We start from the raw sequence: 17,457 nt of genomic DNA on the forward strand, positions 1-17,457 counted from the left end.
AGTAGGAAGGGAAAAATGAAGGGGGGGAAATCAGAGGGGGAGACGAACCAAGAGAGACTATGGTCTCTGAGAAACAAACTGAGGGTTCTAGAGGGGAGGGGGGTGGGGAGATGGGTTAGCCTGGTGATGGGTATTAAAGAGGGCACATATTGAATGGAGCACTCGGTGTTATACACAAACAATGAATCATGGAACACTACATCAAAAACTAATGATGTAATGTATGGTGATTAACGTAATAAAATTTAAAAAGTCCATGTTTGTATTGGGGTTCAGATCTGTTTTCTTTTTTTTTCCTCTTTTAGTTGGACATGTTAGAAGAAGATTTGTTAGCCTTAAAATCTCCCTCAAAAGAAAATATTGCAGATGTCTTAGATGCTTACCATGCAAAGGTAATCTTGTCAGTATTCTCACTTCAGATTTTAATTCGTGGGGAAGGGGAAGTGATTGAAAAATTAGCAGTTGGTGAATGTTATAGTTTGTGGATATAAAGATGCTGGGATTTATTAACTTGAAAGCTTGATGGAAGGTCAGAGCTTCAGAATTGTTAGGATAGCCATCTAAGAAGATGACTTCTTTGCCGCACAAGAACACAGCTTATCTTCTCATTGCTGGTGAATTTCAGCATGTAGCTTTGTGATTGGCCCTTGCAACAGCTTTTTGCAATGCACCATGACATTTCTGTAATGGATGGTTCAATGTTGATGCTGTTGAGCTGCTAAAGTGAAACTCTGATGCATATCTAAGTATAATGATAAAGTATATTGCATAATGATAAATTATATATCATATATAAGATAAAGTATATATTGTTCACTTTTAATTCCTGACTTGTGTAACTTAAATTTTCTTTTAAGAGCCAAAAATCTATAAAAATGTTACATGACGGGACGCCTGGGTGGCTCAGTTGGTTAAGCAGCTGCCTTCAGCTCAGGTCATGATCCCAGGATCCTGGGATCAAGTCCCGCATCAGGCTGCCCACTTAGCAGGGAGCCTGCTTCTCCCTCTGCCTACCACTCCTCCTGCTTGTGCTCTCTCTCTCTCTGACAAATAAAAAAATAAAATCTTAAAAAAAAAAAAAAAGTTATATGACTTCTGGTAGAACATGATGGGTTCAATATATGCTCCCTTCTAAAACCCCACTAAAACTGTAATAAAGGAATAAAAAAGGCACAAATCCACAAATAGAACAGAAGAGGAGACAGCAGCAGGTATGAGATGTCAATATTTTGGAAGCTTGAAAACAGAAGGACGAGGGCAGCTACTTTAGATTTGAGAACGCTGAAATATCTTACCCTTTAGTAGGGGAAGCCAGGAAGAAGCAAACCAGTGTTTGCTCTGTGCCCTCTGTAAGGTGCCAGAGTCCCCTGAAGACTGGCATGTGGAGGTGGGCAGAAAAACAAAAGATCCCTGCAAAGTTTTATAAGGTGCAGTTAGGCCTCCAGAAGTCTCTCCTGTGCCACCAGCCATCCTTCCATAGTTCGGCTGAGAGTAGACATTTACTACTTAGGTCAAATCAGACAGACCTAGCTGATCATGGGGGAAGGCGAAGTGAAGTGCTCTACTAAAAAGAGTCAGAACATACTAAATAGGAAGACCTCTAGCCTCTTTTCCTAGTTAGCTTCCGGGCTATTAAATATCCTCTATCTTAGTTTGGGCAACTATAACAAAAATACCACAGGCTGGGTGGCTTAAACAATAGAAACTTACTTCTCACAGTTCTAGAGGCTGGGAACTCCAAGATCAGGTGTCAGAAAATTAGATTCTTGGTGAGGACCTGTTCCTGGTTTGCAGATGGACAGACGCCTTCTTTCTATATCCTCACACAGCAAAGTGAGCTCTCTCAGGTCTCTTCTTACAAGGGCACTAATCCCATCACAAGGGCTCCACCCTCTTGACCTAATTCCCTCTCAAAGGCCCCACCTCCAAGTACCATCACTTTGGGGATTAGAGTTTCAACATGAATTTTGGGGTGACGCCAACATTCACTCAATAGCACCATCCCACTCCTAAGCAGTACCTTCGAAGAAAAAGGAAAAAACCTGTATTTGAGGACATCCCAGGTCTTTGCTTAATCTGCTTAATTTATAACTCATCAGACAATTGACAGTCCTATAACTGTGATCGACTTTACACATAAAGCTACTTAATTTTAGTACTTCATGCTAAAATTTTTTTATGCCAAGTATAAAAACAAATTGGTCAGAACAAAAAAAGCACTTGAAGCAAGCTGTGCAGGGAAAGGAAACTTGAGAAAAGAAAGAAAAACTATAATTGTTAAAACTGTAATTGTTCAGGTTAGAGGAAAATATTTCATCTGTGAAATAACAGATGTAATATAGTAGTCAAAGAATAAAAAAGAATGTGATAACAAAAGGGAGAAAACCCGCAACAGATTAGATTAAAATTGAAGGTTGAGGAAAACTATAAGAGGACAAAAAGGATAATAAGGTGGAAAATGGAGAGAAAGGAACATTAGAGGTCTATATCTAATTATTAGGAATTCGTAACAGAAGAGAAAGGGGAGGAAATATTTAGAAAAATAGTATAAAAATTTATTCAGAACTGAAGAATATGAATATGGATGACAGAGCCTCTGAATACTCAGTGCAATGAATATGAACACAGAGCACATGAGGATTTCATCAGATTTTGTCAAAGCATTTGACAGTCTCTCATGTTGGGTAAATATAGCATGGATTAGAGTGGGTGGGAGTTGAAGGGCCTTACCAGAGAGTTCTGCTAAACGTGTGGGTATTAGTCTATAGATAAAGTCATCTTGGCCTTTTTCAGCTTTTTTTCTCAGTGATTTGGGTGAGAATGTTGACAGCATTTTGATCAAATTGATTTGAAACTAAGAAAAAAAATTAGGTAAAAGAATATGGATTAAAAAACCCCTTCAAGTTTATAGAGTGATCTGTTTGATAATATCAGTGTGAAAGGTAATAAATGTATGGGAAAAACACTCCCTGTGTTTTCTCATACTACCACATTCACAACACTTCTGACACCAGATGTGTGGGTTTTCTACACATCAAGCAATTCAATGCAACCCACCTGGGTGTCCTATAATTCATTTCGGTAGTGACACTATCTACCTGGATAGATATCTGCATCAGATCCCACAACCTAAGAGCTCAGTCCCACAAGACTGACCCCACTTCAGATGCCAGTCACAAGTCCTAGCTTGTCACCTGTACTTCTGATTGACCATAAATTGGGGTTCTCATGACCCCTTCCTTGGGTTCGATAATTTGCTAGAATTTCTCACAGAACTCGGAAATACTTAATGTTTGTTGGTTTATTACAAAGGATACAATAAAGGATATGAATGAATAGTCCAGTAAAAGGTACACAGGGCAAGGTCTGGAAGGGTCTCAAGCCCAGGAGCTTCTGTCCCAATGAAGTTGGGATGTACTACTCTCCCTGCTTGTGGATGTGTTCATTAACCTGGAGCTCTCCAAACTCCATCCTTTTGGATTTTTATGGAGGCTTTATTACATAGTCACTATTGGTTAAGTTATTAGCTATTGGCGATTGAACTTAATCTCCAACCCCTTTTTCCTCACTGGAGGTAGAGGGAGGGAGGCGGGAGATAGTGGCAGTGTTGGGGCAGGGCTTGATTAGAAGGTGGGACTGAAAGTTCTAATTTTCTAATCACTGGTTCGTTCCCCTGGAGACCAGCCCCATTCTTAGGAGCTTTCCAAGAGTCACCTCTGTTAACATAACCGTGATGGGAAGGGGCTTGTTATGAATAACAAAAGGCCCATTTCACCTTAATTTTGGGACAAAAGACCAAATACAACATACAACAAAAGATGCTCTTCTTAAAGAAATTTCAAGGTTTGGGGGAGCTGTGAGCCAGGAACAAAGAACAAATATATGGGCAAAGACCAAATATGTATTTATTATTTTATTTTATTTTTTAAGATTTTATTTTTAAGTAATCTCTATACCCAATGTGGGGCTCAAACCTACACCCCCAAGATCAAGAGTCGCATGCTCTACCAACTGAGCCAGCCAGGATTCCCTGTATTTCTTATTTTTTATTTTTTTAAACTTTTTATATCTGAGGTTTTTTTTGTTTTTTGTTTTTTTAAGATTTTATCTGAGAGAGAGAGAAAGAGATAGAGAGCTTGAGCAGGGAGGAGAGGGAGAAGCAGACTCCCCGCTGAGCAGAGAGCCCGACATGGGGCTTGATCCCAGGACCCGGGGATTATGACCTGAGCCGAAGGCAGATGCTTAACCAACTGAGCCACCCAGGCGCCCCTGTATTTCTTATTTTAAATCACAGGATCACAATAGAGATAAGTGAAAATTTTGGATTTCAGTCCAAAGTACCAAATTTTTAAAGTACAGCACGGGGAGAAATGTAGCCTACAACAGCACCGGTTTAAAAAAAAACAAAAAACAAAAACACATAATAGTACTGCCCCCAAACTAACTCAGACTTAGTCCTATTAGTAAAAGGGTTATATCCAAACAAACAAGGATATGTGGAGTCCTGATGCACTTTGCTATGATTCGGTCATACCTATAGCTAACGTGTACATTCCACACTTGATAAACTGGAACTTGTGCATAAGAAGGACCTGATTGTGAGGGGACACAAAACTGCACTCTGTGAGAAAAGAGGTGGAAGCAGGATTCACTAGAACTATAAACGTGAGAGGACTGACCTGGCCCAGAATTAAAAAAAAAAAAAAAATCCTAATTACACTTATTCAAGCACTGGTAGTTCCTTCTCAAGCTACTGTTTTCTCTCTCTGGAGGTCAGTGCTACACAGATATCAGGGATGTGGTAGGAGTTTTATGTATCAAATGGAAATTTGGGCAGGATGACTTCTCAGGTCCCTTATAATCCTTAATTCATTACCATACTTTAATGATGTAGCATATATAATAATATATAAATAAAAATAAAAGAACATATTTTGCCTTTGGCACTTTTAAGAACTAGTCTGGAATAACACCATCTGAATTTTGAACATGTGGTAGCTATTTATAAGACTGTTGGATATAATTTGAAAGTGATAATCTGTCACAAAGTGTATCATTAAATAGGATGACATTTTAAAGGATTTTTAGATTTGGGTTACTTCAAGTGAATTATAAGATTTTTCTTTTTTAAATAGTCCAAGATTGATCAAGACAAGTCTTTTATACTTGAGGAACACATGGACAAAATAAACAGGTACTTAGAGGTCTCAGTACATCTATTCTTTTGGAAGGACTATATTAAATTGAATTTGCTAACATTGTAATTACATTGTGTTTAATGCACTGAATTTGAGATCAGATAGCAGAGTGCTTTTATTTTTTCTTTTTAAAGTAGCTTCTCGCCTACTCTTTCAGGGGGGAAATAAATCCATTATACTGAAATAATCTATCGTGCTGATTCACTTTAGTGTAAAACTTTTTTTTTTTTAATGGGAAAGAGAGGCTAGAAAATAACAATTGAATTATCTTTTATCTTCGTAAAGTCATTTTTTTATGAACGTCTTATGAAGCTGATCAGCAAAAGATTTTTTGTGCAGTGATTTGAGAGATTGATAGACTGGCTTAAGGAACAGAAGAGGAGGATAGAAACTATTGGAAAATAAGACAATTATCTCTACATTTTAGAAGCATCAGTTTTTCACAGTTAAGATATTTATTTATATGTAATATATACAAAAAAGCATAAGAGAAAATTTAGGCTTTATTTTGCATTAATAAAAGTAGACTGCAAACACTTACCCAGAGAAGCAAGGTTTTATTTCATCATCCTGTAAAATAGCTTGGAAAATTTTTCATTATTGAAATGGAGTTTGGGGAAAGCCTGTGTTTAGATTCATTGCTATTTTGGAAAGAAGAAATCGCTTGCAGATTGGTGAAATCATGTGTTTCCTTTTTTATAGTTGGTTCTCGGCCAATACCTTGGAAAAGATAATTGAAAATTTACAGCAAGATGGTTCATCTTTTGCCCTAGAACAGTTGAAGGTAATATATGGATCATTTCTGTCCTGAGCGTGGTGAATCCTTGTGGTAAGGAAGCCTCTTGTGTCAGAACTCTGTGGTGGTGACATAGACCACTGCACAGGTTTGTTGTTTTTTTTTTTTCCTGAACTCAGTTGAGCCTCAGAAAGCATTTTCACAAAACCTTTATCTAAACCCAAGTGCCTTGTCTACCTGCTGGATGTTGACAACAAAGCTGAGCTGTTTTTAGGTCCTGTGACTGTAACAGAGAAAGACTTAAGGAGGCATGCCTCATCTCTTGGGAGTCCTCCTTGTCCTGGGGAGAAGCATTTAAGAACATTTTTATTAGAAGGGTTGGGTTACTGGAGTATAGTCTTTTTTTTTTTTTTTTAAAGATTTTATTTATTTATTTGACAGAGACACAGTGAGAGAGGGAACACAAGCAGGGAGAGTGGGAGAGGGAGAAGCAGGCTTCCTGCGGAGCATGGAGCCCGATGCGGGGCTCGATCCCAGGACCTCGGGATCATGACCTGAGCCAAAGGCAGACGCTTAACGACTGAGCCACCCAGGCGCCCTGGAGTATAGTCTTTTTATAATATATTGCAATTCAATTCTGCCATTAATCTATAAATTCAGTTGAATATGCAACAGATCAGTATATGGTCTTTCTAAGCAGTAGGTTTAATTAAAAAAAAAAAAAAATGATCCTTTTTAACCTGGGCAGAGGCCCCATCTATCCCCATAGCTGAGGTTTAAGCAGTGTTTCTCAGTGTTAGGCACACTTTGTTTCTATGATGTCACTCAACTGGTAACAGCAAAACAAAGCTGTTTTTGTATAAAGGCGTGCACGAGTACTGACATGCTTGGAACTCTAAGTATGAGACTTGGAATATTTCAGACTTCTACACAAAGGAGACAAAAAATTGTGTTTCCTTTTACTTTATAGAAAAGGTGTTAATAGCTTGTCCTTATCTGATAGTATTTTTTAGTTTATAGGTATAATTGTCACATTTCAGTTGTCAGAAAACTTAGAAAAATTTAAAGTTTCACCTGTGAAGATGAAAACACTTCCCCATTGTTACTGTATTGTCTCTTTCTCTCTCTTTTTTTGAAAGATTATATTTATTTGAGAGCTGCTCTTGCACATCAGGGTGGGGGGGGGGGGCAGAGGAAGAGGGATAAGCAGACTCCCCACTGAGCAGAGAGCCTGACAGCCCAACGGGTGGGGAGGCTCCATCCTAGGAACCCCTGACCTGAGCAGAAGGCAGACTTAACCAGTAACTGACTGAGCTACCCAGGCACCCCTCCCATTGTTAACTATATTCTTAAGGTGGAAATCCCAAATTAGTCTCTTAGGGCCTTATTTAGTAATTAGAATTCTATTAACTTTTTTTTTTTTTTAAGATTTATTTATTTTGACAGAGACACAGCGAGAGAGGGAACACAAGGGGAGTAGGAGAGGGAGAAGCAGGCTCCCTGCTGAGCAGGGAGCCTGATGCGGGGCTCGATCCTAGGACCCCAGGATCATGACCTGAGCCGAAGGCAGTTGCTTAATGACTGAGCCATCCAGGCGCCCTGAATTCTATTAACTTTCAAGGATAGGCATAAATTAGAGTAGATAGACCAGTCATATGTTTTCTTAACTCACAATAGTAAATTAATATGAGTCTTAACAGCTTTTAGGAATGCTCACATAAATCTAGATAATCATTTTATATTTCAAGGATTCTGATGTTAAACTGGTAAACTTGTTCTCTTGTTTCCAGAGCAGTATAGAAACTAGTATTCCTGTTTTTTCTCCCCTGAGCAATAGGCCCAGTTAAGTATGAACTTAGTAGTTTCATTTGAGAATAGTCATGCAGCACATTATTACCTCATACCTATATGGTGTCCCTTTAAAGCAGTACAGATATGCAAGATGACATACTATTTTAAAACCACTGGCCTACCCCAGAACTGAGGGATAGAACTCAGTTTTCTTTCAATATTCTTTCTATTCCTCTGGCACTACGATTATTCTGCATCCAGAAGAGGGTACCTGGCAAGCCACCCATCACAGCTAGGATCACGGCAGGCTAGGATCACTGTAGGCACGCTCTTCAGAAGGACAGGTTTTGATTTTTATTCAGTTGATCTGTAGCTCAATTGTGGCTCCAAAATATTAGTATCTGCTGGGAACAACATGATGTGAGGATCAAAAAATCCCCACTGAGGCTTCCCTGATAGAGCTTAGATACAGGGTTCATTTTAATTATCTCAACCAGAAACATACATTAAAAAACAGCCCTGAAGGAGAAAATAGCTTTTGGTGCCTCAGTGAAAGGTTTGCAGATCAAATGTTTGGACAAATTTTTGAAAAGATTCTAATACTGTGTCAGTAAGCTTCTAGGATTGCTCCTAACCCTTATTGGCCTTTCAGGGACTCCACTCTTCCTTCTGTAGGTCCCAAGGATCCAGTCTTTTTATGGTCAAGTTGCAACCATCTACTCTATGTATAAGGATTCCTTTCCTCAGTTGCCCATGGGGAAGGACATAATCTTTTCAACATATTTGCTTATCATTAAATAAAAACATACTTTTTTTTAATCCCTTCTTTAGATTTCTAAAGTTTTCACTGCTAATAACTATAGGATAGCATGGGTTAAAAAAATAACAAATATGAGTAACTCATATTTGAGTTACTTTACAACTCAATGCAATTTTCAACTGATGCAATTTTCATAGTACCTTAGTTTATGGCTTCTCATGTCCTTTCTTAGATTTTCTTTCAAAGTTCAATACTTTTTTTAATGCTTGTGGTTGAAATTCCTCTAATCTGCTTTTAATCCCCCTTTTGGTGTAGGTTGTTCATGATGCCAAACAGTCCATGTAAGCTATTTGGGCAATTTAGGTGTCGCAATGCATAGCTCCCATTAGGGAAAACTTAACCAGAGTCTCCATTTGCGGGTGCTCTTGTGTGCGTGTATGCACGTTTTAAATTGTGGTGAAATACATATAAAATATACCATCTTAACCATTTTTAAATATATAATTCAGTTTTGTTGAGTATATTCACCTGGTTGTACAACCAATCTCCAGAACATTTTCATCTTACAAAGCTGAGTGAAACTTTATACCTATTAAATAACAACTCCCCATTTCTCCCTTACTCCAGTTCCTGGGAACCACTGTTCTACTTTCTGTTGCTATAAATTTGACTACTCTGGATACCTCACATAAGTGGAATCATACAGCATTTGTCCTATTGTGATTGGCTTATATCACCTAGCATAATGTTTCAAGGTTCATACATGTTGTAGCATGTACCAGAATTTCATTCTCTTTTAAGGCTGAATATTCCATTTTGTGTATATACCACATTTTGGTCATCCATCCTTGATGGGCATTTAATTTGGGTTGCTTCTACCTTTTTGCTTTTGTGAACAGTTCTGCTATAAACATGGGTATACAAATATCTCTTCAAGACCCTGCTTTTAGAGCCAAGATGTCCATCAGCAAATGAATGGATAAAAAAGATGTGGTATAAATATACAATGGAATATTATGCAGCCATCAAAAGACGAAATCTTGCCATTTGCAATGACGTGGCTGGAACTAGAGGGTATTATGCTAAGCCAAATAAGTCAATCAGAGAAAGACAAGTATCATATGATCTCACTGATATGAGGAATTCTTAATCTCAGGAAACAAACTGAGGGTTTGGTGGGGGGTGGGAAGGATGGGGTGGCTGGGTGATAGACATTGGGGAGGGTATATGCTATGGTGAGCGCTGCGAATTGTGTAAGACTGTTGAATCACAGACCTGTACCTCTGAAACAAATAATACATTATATGTTAATAAAAGAAAAAAAGAAGATAGTAGGAAGGGAAAAATGAAGGGGGGAGAATTAGAGGGGGAGACGAACCATGAAAGACTATGGACTCTGAGAAACAAACTGAGGGTTTTAGAGGGGAGGGTGGGGGGATGGGTTAGCTTGGTGATGGGTATTAAGGAGGGCATGTATTGAACAGAGCACTGGGTGTTATACGTAAACAATGATTCATGAAACACTACATCAAAAACTAATGATGTAATGTATGGTGACTAACATAACATAATAAAATAAAAAAAAATCCTGCTTTTAATTCTTTTGGATATATACCCAGAAGCAGAATTTCTGCATTATATGGTAATTCTGTTTTTAATTGTTTGAGGAAGCTCCATATTGTTTTCCATAGCAGTTGCACCATTTTATATTCCCACCAACAACAGTGCATAAAGTTTGCCAACTCGTTATTTTCTGTCTTTTTTCTACTATCCTAATGGCTATGAGGGGGATAGCTCATTGTGGTTTCGATTTACATTTCCCTAATGATTATTGATACTGAACATCTTTTCATATGGTTGTTGGACATTTGTATCTTTGGGAAATGTCTAGTTCAAGTCCTTTGCCCATTTTTTAGTTGGGACTTTTTTTTTTTTTTAACATGATTGAGCTGTAGGAAATGCTATCCTGTTTCATCTTCCTTTTCTGGTAATAAGACTAGCAGGCTTGCCAAAGTAAAGAAGGTTCTTCAGGACCAATGAGGGAAGTGTTTATTTTTTAGAATTGCAAGTGATATCAATAATCAAAGAAATGTGAGTAGAAGAGATTGAGACCCCCCCCCCCCCAAACTGTGTCAGCAAGGACACTAAGCCAAGGAAAGGTATTTCAGTAGGATCACTAATCCTTAGGAGTGCTGGAGTATGAAGTCCATGGCCAGAGAGACAGAGAAATAAGAATAAGGAACAGTGGGTCCAATTAGTATCCAGGAAGGTGTTCCTGAGCAAATGGCCAGGGAAACCAGTGTTGCTTTTGACTTGTCTTTTAGGTGTTTATACTAATTGATAAAATATAATATGACATTTGATATAATATAATAGGATAGGCTATTGTGTTAAAGGCTTAAAGGGCATATAAGTTCTTTTTTTTTAATATTAGAAGACTTTTTAAATTCTTTGGAATTTCTTCTTTCTAATTACCAGTGTGGGATTTGATTTTGAATGCTCATTTTATGAAGAATAAAAGAAACTCAGTTTTATACTTGAAGTTAATATATAAGAATATGACAAGCTCCTATAAAGAAATCATACACGTGAAAAATTTGGGAAAAAGAACTAAGAATAATTAGGCATAGCTTTTAAGAAAGAAGAACAGCAAAATAATAGAGAAATTAAGTTTAAAAGATTACTAATCTTTCTGTAAGCATTGAGAATTAGCCATATACTGTATTATTTAAAAATAAAGTGACAAAAAATAAAGTGACAGGTGTTCCTGAAGAATTAAGTGCTACAGAAATTGCTCTTCTGTTGTAAACAACTAGAAAACTGGACAAAATATGTGAAACAAGTGTTTGTTAACATTGGACAATGCAGGCAGCACAGGACTGTGATTCCTGAGAGGAAGGAAACAAACAGGAAAGCCCTAAGATTGACTTGGCTTCCTTCCTGCAGGAATTTTCAGAATATTGATCTATACGTATTTTAGGTAAAACTCCACAAGACCAGGGAAAGAAGCAGAGGAAAGCAGTAGTTTGAACAGTTAACAAGACTCACACAGGTCTGGGAAGAGTTTGTGTTGCCATCAGCCAGAAGGTTTACATTTTACTAGTGGGGGTAAATTAAGACTAAAGTAAAGGCTGCCGAGAACTCCCAAGATAATTCAGTAGGGAAAAGATAGTCTTTTCAACAAATGGTCCTGGAACAATTGGATATCCATATGCAAGAGGAAAAAAGTACTTGACTCTTTGTAGGGGAGGAGAAAATTCTCCTCTGTCTTCTTAGGGTCTCCAGCCCAGCCTAAGAATTAAATCGACATAAGCCAGATAGATTAACTGGAGAAAAACATACAAATTTTATTAAAAATTTACATGTACATGGGAGCCTGCACAAGAGAATGAAGATCTGAACAAATAACCAGAGCAGGAAGCTTTTGTACCTTCTAGACAAATTTGTGAAGAATTGACAAGAGAAAGGAGTTTGGTCTAGTGGTAGTAAATGGTGAAGAAGTAACTGGGAAGATAAGGGTTAGTTTAACAAGGTTTATTTGTATAGATGTCTTGGCCCCATGTTCCCTGTCTCTGGTGATAAGAATGTCTTCCTGCTGCTACACAGAGGGCATTTTCACATGGGAGTTTTATTTTCTGGAAAAGAAGGTCATATTGTTTCTCCAGTGCCTTTAACTCAAAATAATCTATATGCCAAAGTGTCATACCTTGAGGTAACATGCTCTGAACTCCTTCCCACCATATGCAATTCAGAGTGGATTATGCATCTAAATGTAGGAGCTAAAGCTGTACCACTTCAAAAAGAAAACAGAAAATCTTTGTGACTTTGGGTTAGCCAAGATTTTTAATGCAAAAAGCAAGAACTGCAAAATAAAAAAATTGATAAATTGATCTTTATTATAATTAAATACTTTCTTCTTTGAAAGTCATTATGAAGAAAATAAACCACAGTTTGGGAAGAAACATATTTGCAAACCTTGTATCTGATAACAGGACTTTATTGTATATAAAGAACACTTACAAGTTAATGAGAATACAAACAGTGCACCTAGAAAATGGGAATCTAGACACTTCACCAAAGAACATGTGTGAATGGCCTTACAGTAAGCACATGTAAAAATGCTCAAGATCTTTAATCATTAGGAAAATGCAAATTAAAACCACAGTGAGATGTCACTGTGCATCTGTTAGAGTGGCTAGAATTTACAGTACCAACACCAAATGTTGGTAAGGATATGGGACATCTACAACACACATTGCTGGCAGGAAAGCAGTTCGGCAGTCTCTTATAAGTTAGATGTACATTCACTGCAAGACCCAACAGTCCCACCCCAAGGGATTTACCCAAGAAAAATGTAAACATACAGCCACACAGATGCTTGTACTCACACGTTCATAGTAACTTTATTATAATGGCCAAAAACTGGAATACTGCTCAACTGTAAGAAGGGATGAGTTAGCGCTACATGAAACAACATGGATGAATCTCAGAAGCGTTGTGCCAAGTGAAAGAAAGCAGACACAACACACAGGACTACTTACTTATGATTTTATTTTTATGAAATTCTAGAGAACACAAAATTTTAGGGAGAAAACAGATCAGTTACCTGCGGGCAGAGTTGAGGGAAGGAGAACTCTTCAGGGTGATGGAAATGTTCCAATCTTGATTGTGGAGGTAGTTGCACAACTATATATATTTATCAAAAGTTACAGAACTCTGCACTTAAAGTGAGTGGATTTTATATCTAAGTTACACCTGAGTAAAGCTAATTATTTAAAAAAATCAAAATGACATACCTACTTATATTAAAAAAAAAAACAGTTTGACCTATAGAAGTAGGTATTATGTTTGCTGAAGGTACCCATTACACTGTGCTGTTTACTGCTATCAGTAAGAGTAATTTAATGGCAGTGTTGATGGGTATATATTGTGTCTTTGGGGAAGGAGTACAATAAACCTTAAGGGGAAAATACATCAATTTATGTAAACAGGAAAACAGCTTTCCAGTCCACTGATGGATTATCAGTGACCCTAAAACACTATCAGGAGCATTTGGGATATCATGAAAGAGCAGTACTTGATTCTTTAGACATTATCTTTGAATTTTATTTAAATTGTTAAGGCTTTTAAGAAATTACTGGAAAAGTCTTAAGATTGCAAAAAGCACTCTTGTTGGACTGGCTCTAAGCCTTTGCTATAGATAAAAGAAATACCAGTGCCCATTTCTTTAAAGTGCTCTTTGGCCTTTATATAATATTATGACCCTTCAGAATGATAAAGAATATATTTAAAAATAAAAATATTTCTGTGAAACTGCAGTATACCATGAGTTAGACTGACTTGCTCTAGTTCAGTTATTTTGTATTTCTGTTCGTTTATTGTCAATCTGAACACTTCTGGAAAAGATTTATAGATATAAGTACAAAATATGTAAGATTATTTAGAAAAGTAACCACAGTTCATAGTATAGTAAATATAAATGATCTAAATATACATGAATTCCTAATTGTTGGGGTTCCTTCTTTTGGAGTTAAATCTGACAGAACCTAGATTTTTAGAGAATGTCATAAATTACATCCTTTTTTTATATAGAAAAAAAAAAAGACTCTAAAGCTCATTTTCTAAGATCACCTAAATCAGAGAAGGAGTTGGAGCTTATATGTCTGTATTAGCCCTTCAGTCAACCCTGAGGCCTACTTGGTAGAATTATTCTAATTGTATCATTATAGGCTTATTGAATACTGTTTTTTTAATTGTATCAATATAGACTTGTTGGATAATGCATGTTAAACTGTATGTTATTGAGTATTCAGGAAGATGCTGAGGGGAGGGGCAGAGGGAGTATCCTGAATTTTTCTTTTGTTGGAAATTCCCTAGGATTTGATAACAAAAGAAGGGTTCCTAGGAGTCTTACCAAAAAGGCAATGATTATAATGCTGATAACACTCTGAATGCAAGGACCATGTCCTGTTCACTGTTGTCTCCTCTGAAGTGTCTAATGCATAGTAGATGCTCACTAATATTGAATTGAGATGAGAATGTGAATTATTTGATACAAATAAAGGAAAAAAGAAGTTGGCTCTTTGGCATACATGAGACAGCTAATTTTTAAAGGGTCAGATAATTTAGTTACAACACTTACCAGTGTTTTACCAGGAAGTAGAAATATGTTCACCAGGTTGTGTGGTTGCAGGATCGTATCCATACACATTTCTGACATAGCTGAAGATCCAAGTCCTAATCATTTATTCAGTTTTCTGGAAGAGTCTCTGTGTTCCCTTTTTAATGAATGAGGCTATAATACATGAGCTCCTTTAACTTTCTTCCATCATCCGTTTGATTCCTCTAACACGTGTCTCACTTTCTTGCCGAGGGAAACATCCCCATCTGTGCTTTCATTCCATCCTTTCCTGCCTCATTTAGGAACTACTTGGCATCAGTCCTCTCGCTCTTTCAGTTATCTTCAAAATTTTACCTTCTTGGATGAATGCACATTTCCTTCTGCCCTTATTTTCAAAAGCTTTCCTACTCTTACAAAAAGCCTTCTCTTAACAGTTTTTCCTCAAGCTACCATCCTGACTTTGTCTTTCCCCCCTTGCCATCAAAATTACACAAGTTTTTATTAACTTCTTTCTACCACCTGACATAATGTTTTCTCCATCTTTGTTATTTTTGACGTTTCATCAGCCTTTGGCATTGATTACCTTTATAGCTTTGCATGTAGAGAGAAGTAGGCTTTGGAGTTGTCAGGCTTGGGTTTAGATTCCGCTGTGTGACCTTGGATACATTCTTATCAGGCTGGTTTCCTCATTTGTACAGCGTGCATACATGTGAACATCTTTAACCGAGAGCTAAGGGAAATGTGCTCCATACATATGCCATCCCTTCCCTTCCCTATTTGGCTTGGTTTCTGACACCTTGCCCTATCCATTTTTGAGGTGGGTAGTATTACAATCTCCATTTTACACATGAGGAAACTAAGATCAATCATGTAGGAAGTGGTAGAGCTGGAATTCTACCACTGAGTTGTTGGACTCTAGAGTTCAAACCCTGAGTCTCTGTGCTAAATTGCCAGTATATCTAAGAATTTTTGGCAACTAGTTTTCCTTGGGTTGTCAATGCACTATTTTTTTAATATGGTGTCTGTTAACAGGAAATCTCTTTAATTACTAATTCGTGAAATGTCTGAACCAGTGGAGCTTTTTTTTTTCTATTATTTTATTTTTTAATTTAATTTTATTATGTTAGTCACCATACATTACATCATTAGTTTTTGATGTAGTGTTCCATGATTCATTGTTTGCGTATAACACCCAGTGCTCCATTCAGTATGTGCCCTCTTTAATACCCATCACCAGGCTAACCCATCCCCCCACCCCCTCCCCTCTAGAACTCTCAGTTTGTTTCTCAGAGTCCATAGTCTCTCATGGTTCGTCTCCCCCTCGGATTCCCCCACCCTTCATTTTTCCCTTCCTTTTCAAATGAAATTTTCTTCCCTTTCTTCCCCTAGTGTATTTATGTGTGTGTGACACAAGCACAAACAACTGGAGCCCTTACATGGCCATTTTTTCCTGTCTGTTTCATCCATTCCTCCACCTACCCCTCCCCCCCCCCCCGACAACCACCAGTTCTCTGTGTTTAAGTCTCTTTTTTTGTTTCTCTTTTTCTCTTTGTTCATTTGTTTTCTTTCTTAAATACCACATGAGTGAAATCATATGGTACTTCCTTTTCTCAGACTTATTTCACTTAGTCTTATATGCACGAGGTCCATCCATGTTGTTGCAAAAGTCAAGATCTCATTTTTTTTTTTTATGGCTGGGTAATACTCCTTTGTATATACATACCACATCTTCTTTATTCATTCAGCTATTGATGGACACTTGGGTTGCTTCCGTATCTTGGCTATGGTAAATAATGTTGCAATAAACAGGGGTGCATGTATCTTTTCAAATTAGTGTTTTTGTTTTCTTTGGGTAAGTACCTAGTAGTGGGATTACTGGATCATAAGGCAATTCTATTTTTAATTTTTTGAGGAATCTCCATAATGTTTTCCACAGTGGCTGCACCAGTTTGCATTCCTGCCAGCAGTGCATGAGGGTTCCTTTTTCTTCACATCCTCGCCAACACTTGTTTCTTATCTTTTTGACACTGGCCATTCTGACAGGTGTACAGTGATATCTCATGGTGGTTTTGATTCACTGCTGATTAGTGATGTTGAATATCTTTTCATGTGTTTGTTAGCCATGTGTATGTGTTCTTTGGAAAAATGTCTGTTCATGTCTTTTGCCTGTTTAATTGGATTGTTTGTTTTTGTGTTGAGTTGTATAAATTCTTTATATATTTTGGATATTAATCCCTTATTGGATATATTATTTGCAGTTATCTTCCCACATTCAGTAGGTTGCCTTGTCATTTTGTTGATGGTCTCCTTCACTGTGCAAAAGCTTTTTATTTTGGTGTAGTCCTGCTAATTTATTTTTGCTATTGTTTCCCTTGCCTTAGGAGACATATCTAGAAAAATGTTTCTCCTGTCAGTGTCAGAATTACTGCCTATGTTTTCTTTTAGGAGTTTTATGGTTTCAGGTATCACATTTAGGTCTTTGGTCCGTTTTGAGCTTATTTTTTATATGCTGTAAGAAAGTGGTCCAGTTTCTTTCTTTTGCATGTAGCTGTCCAGTTTTCCCAACACCATTTATTAAAGAGCCCGTCTTTTCCCCATCGTATATTCTTGCCTCATTTCTTGTAGGTTAATTGACCATTTAAGTGTGGGTTTATTTCTGGAGTCTCTTTCTGTTCCATCGATATGTTTATTTTTGTGCCAGTACCATACTGTTTTGATTACTACAGCTTTGTAGTATTATCTTAAAATCTGGGATTGTAATACCTCCAGCTTCAATCTTTTTTCTCAAGATTGCTTTGGCTATTTGAGGTCTTTTGTGGGTCCATAAGAATTTTAACATTATTCTAGTTCT

At 37.3% G+C, this 17,457-nt stretch overlaps 1 protein-coding gene across 11 annotated transcripts in view; it reads left to right on the plus strand.

Moving 5' to 3' along the window:
• The window catches only part of HIBCH (3-hydroxyisobutyryl-CoA hydrolase), a 182,610-nt gene that overhangs the window by 152,995 nt on the left and 12,158 nt on the right, over window positions 1–17,457 (plus strand). For all 11 annotated transcript variants that reach the window (XR_004299749.1, XM_032406112.1, XM_032406122.1 and 8 more), the window contains 3 exons: window positions 306–392; window positions 5,136–5,194; window positions 5,901–5,982. Coding sequence is in view for 10 of the 11 variants with exons in the window: in XM_032406112.1 (XP_032262003.1) it covers window positions 306–392; window positions 5,136–5,194; window positions 5,901–5,982 (228 nt within the window). In the remaining variant the exon portion in view is untranslated. The remainder of the gene's footprint in view (window positions 1–305; window positions 393–5,135; window positions 5,195–5,900; window positions 5,983–17,457) is intronic.

Source organism: Phoca vitulina, unplaced genomic scaffold, assembly GCF_004348235.1.
Source record: "Phoca vitulina isolate PV1807 unplaced genomic scaffold, GSC_HSeal_1.0 scaffold1, whole genome shotgun sequence".
Classification (NCBI taxonomy): Eukaryota; Metazoa; Chordata; class Mammalia; order Carnivora; family Phocidae; genus Phoca; species Phoca vitulina.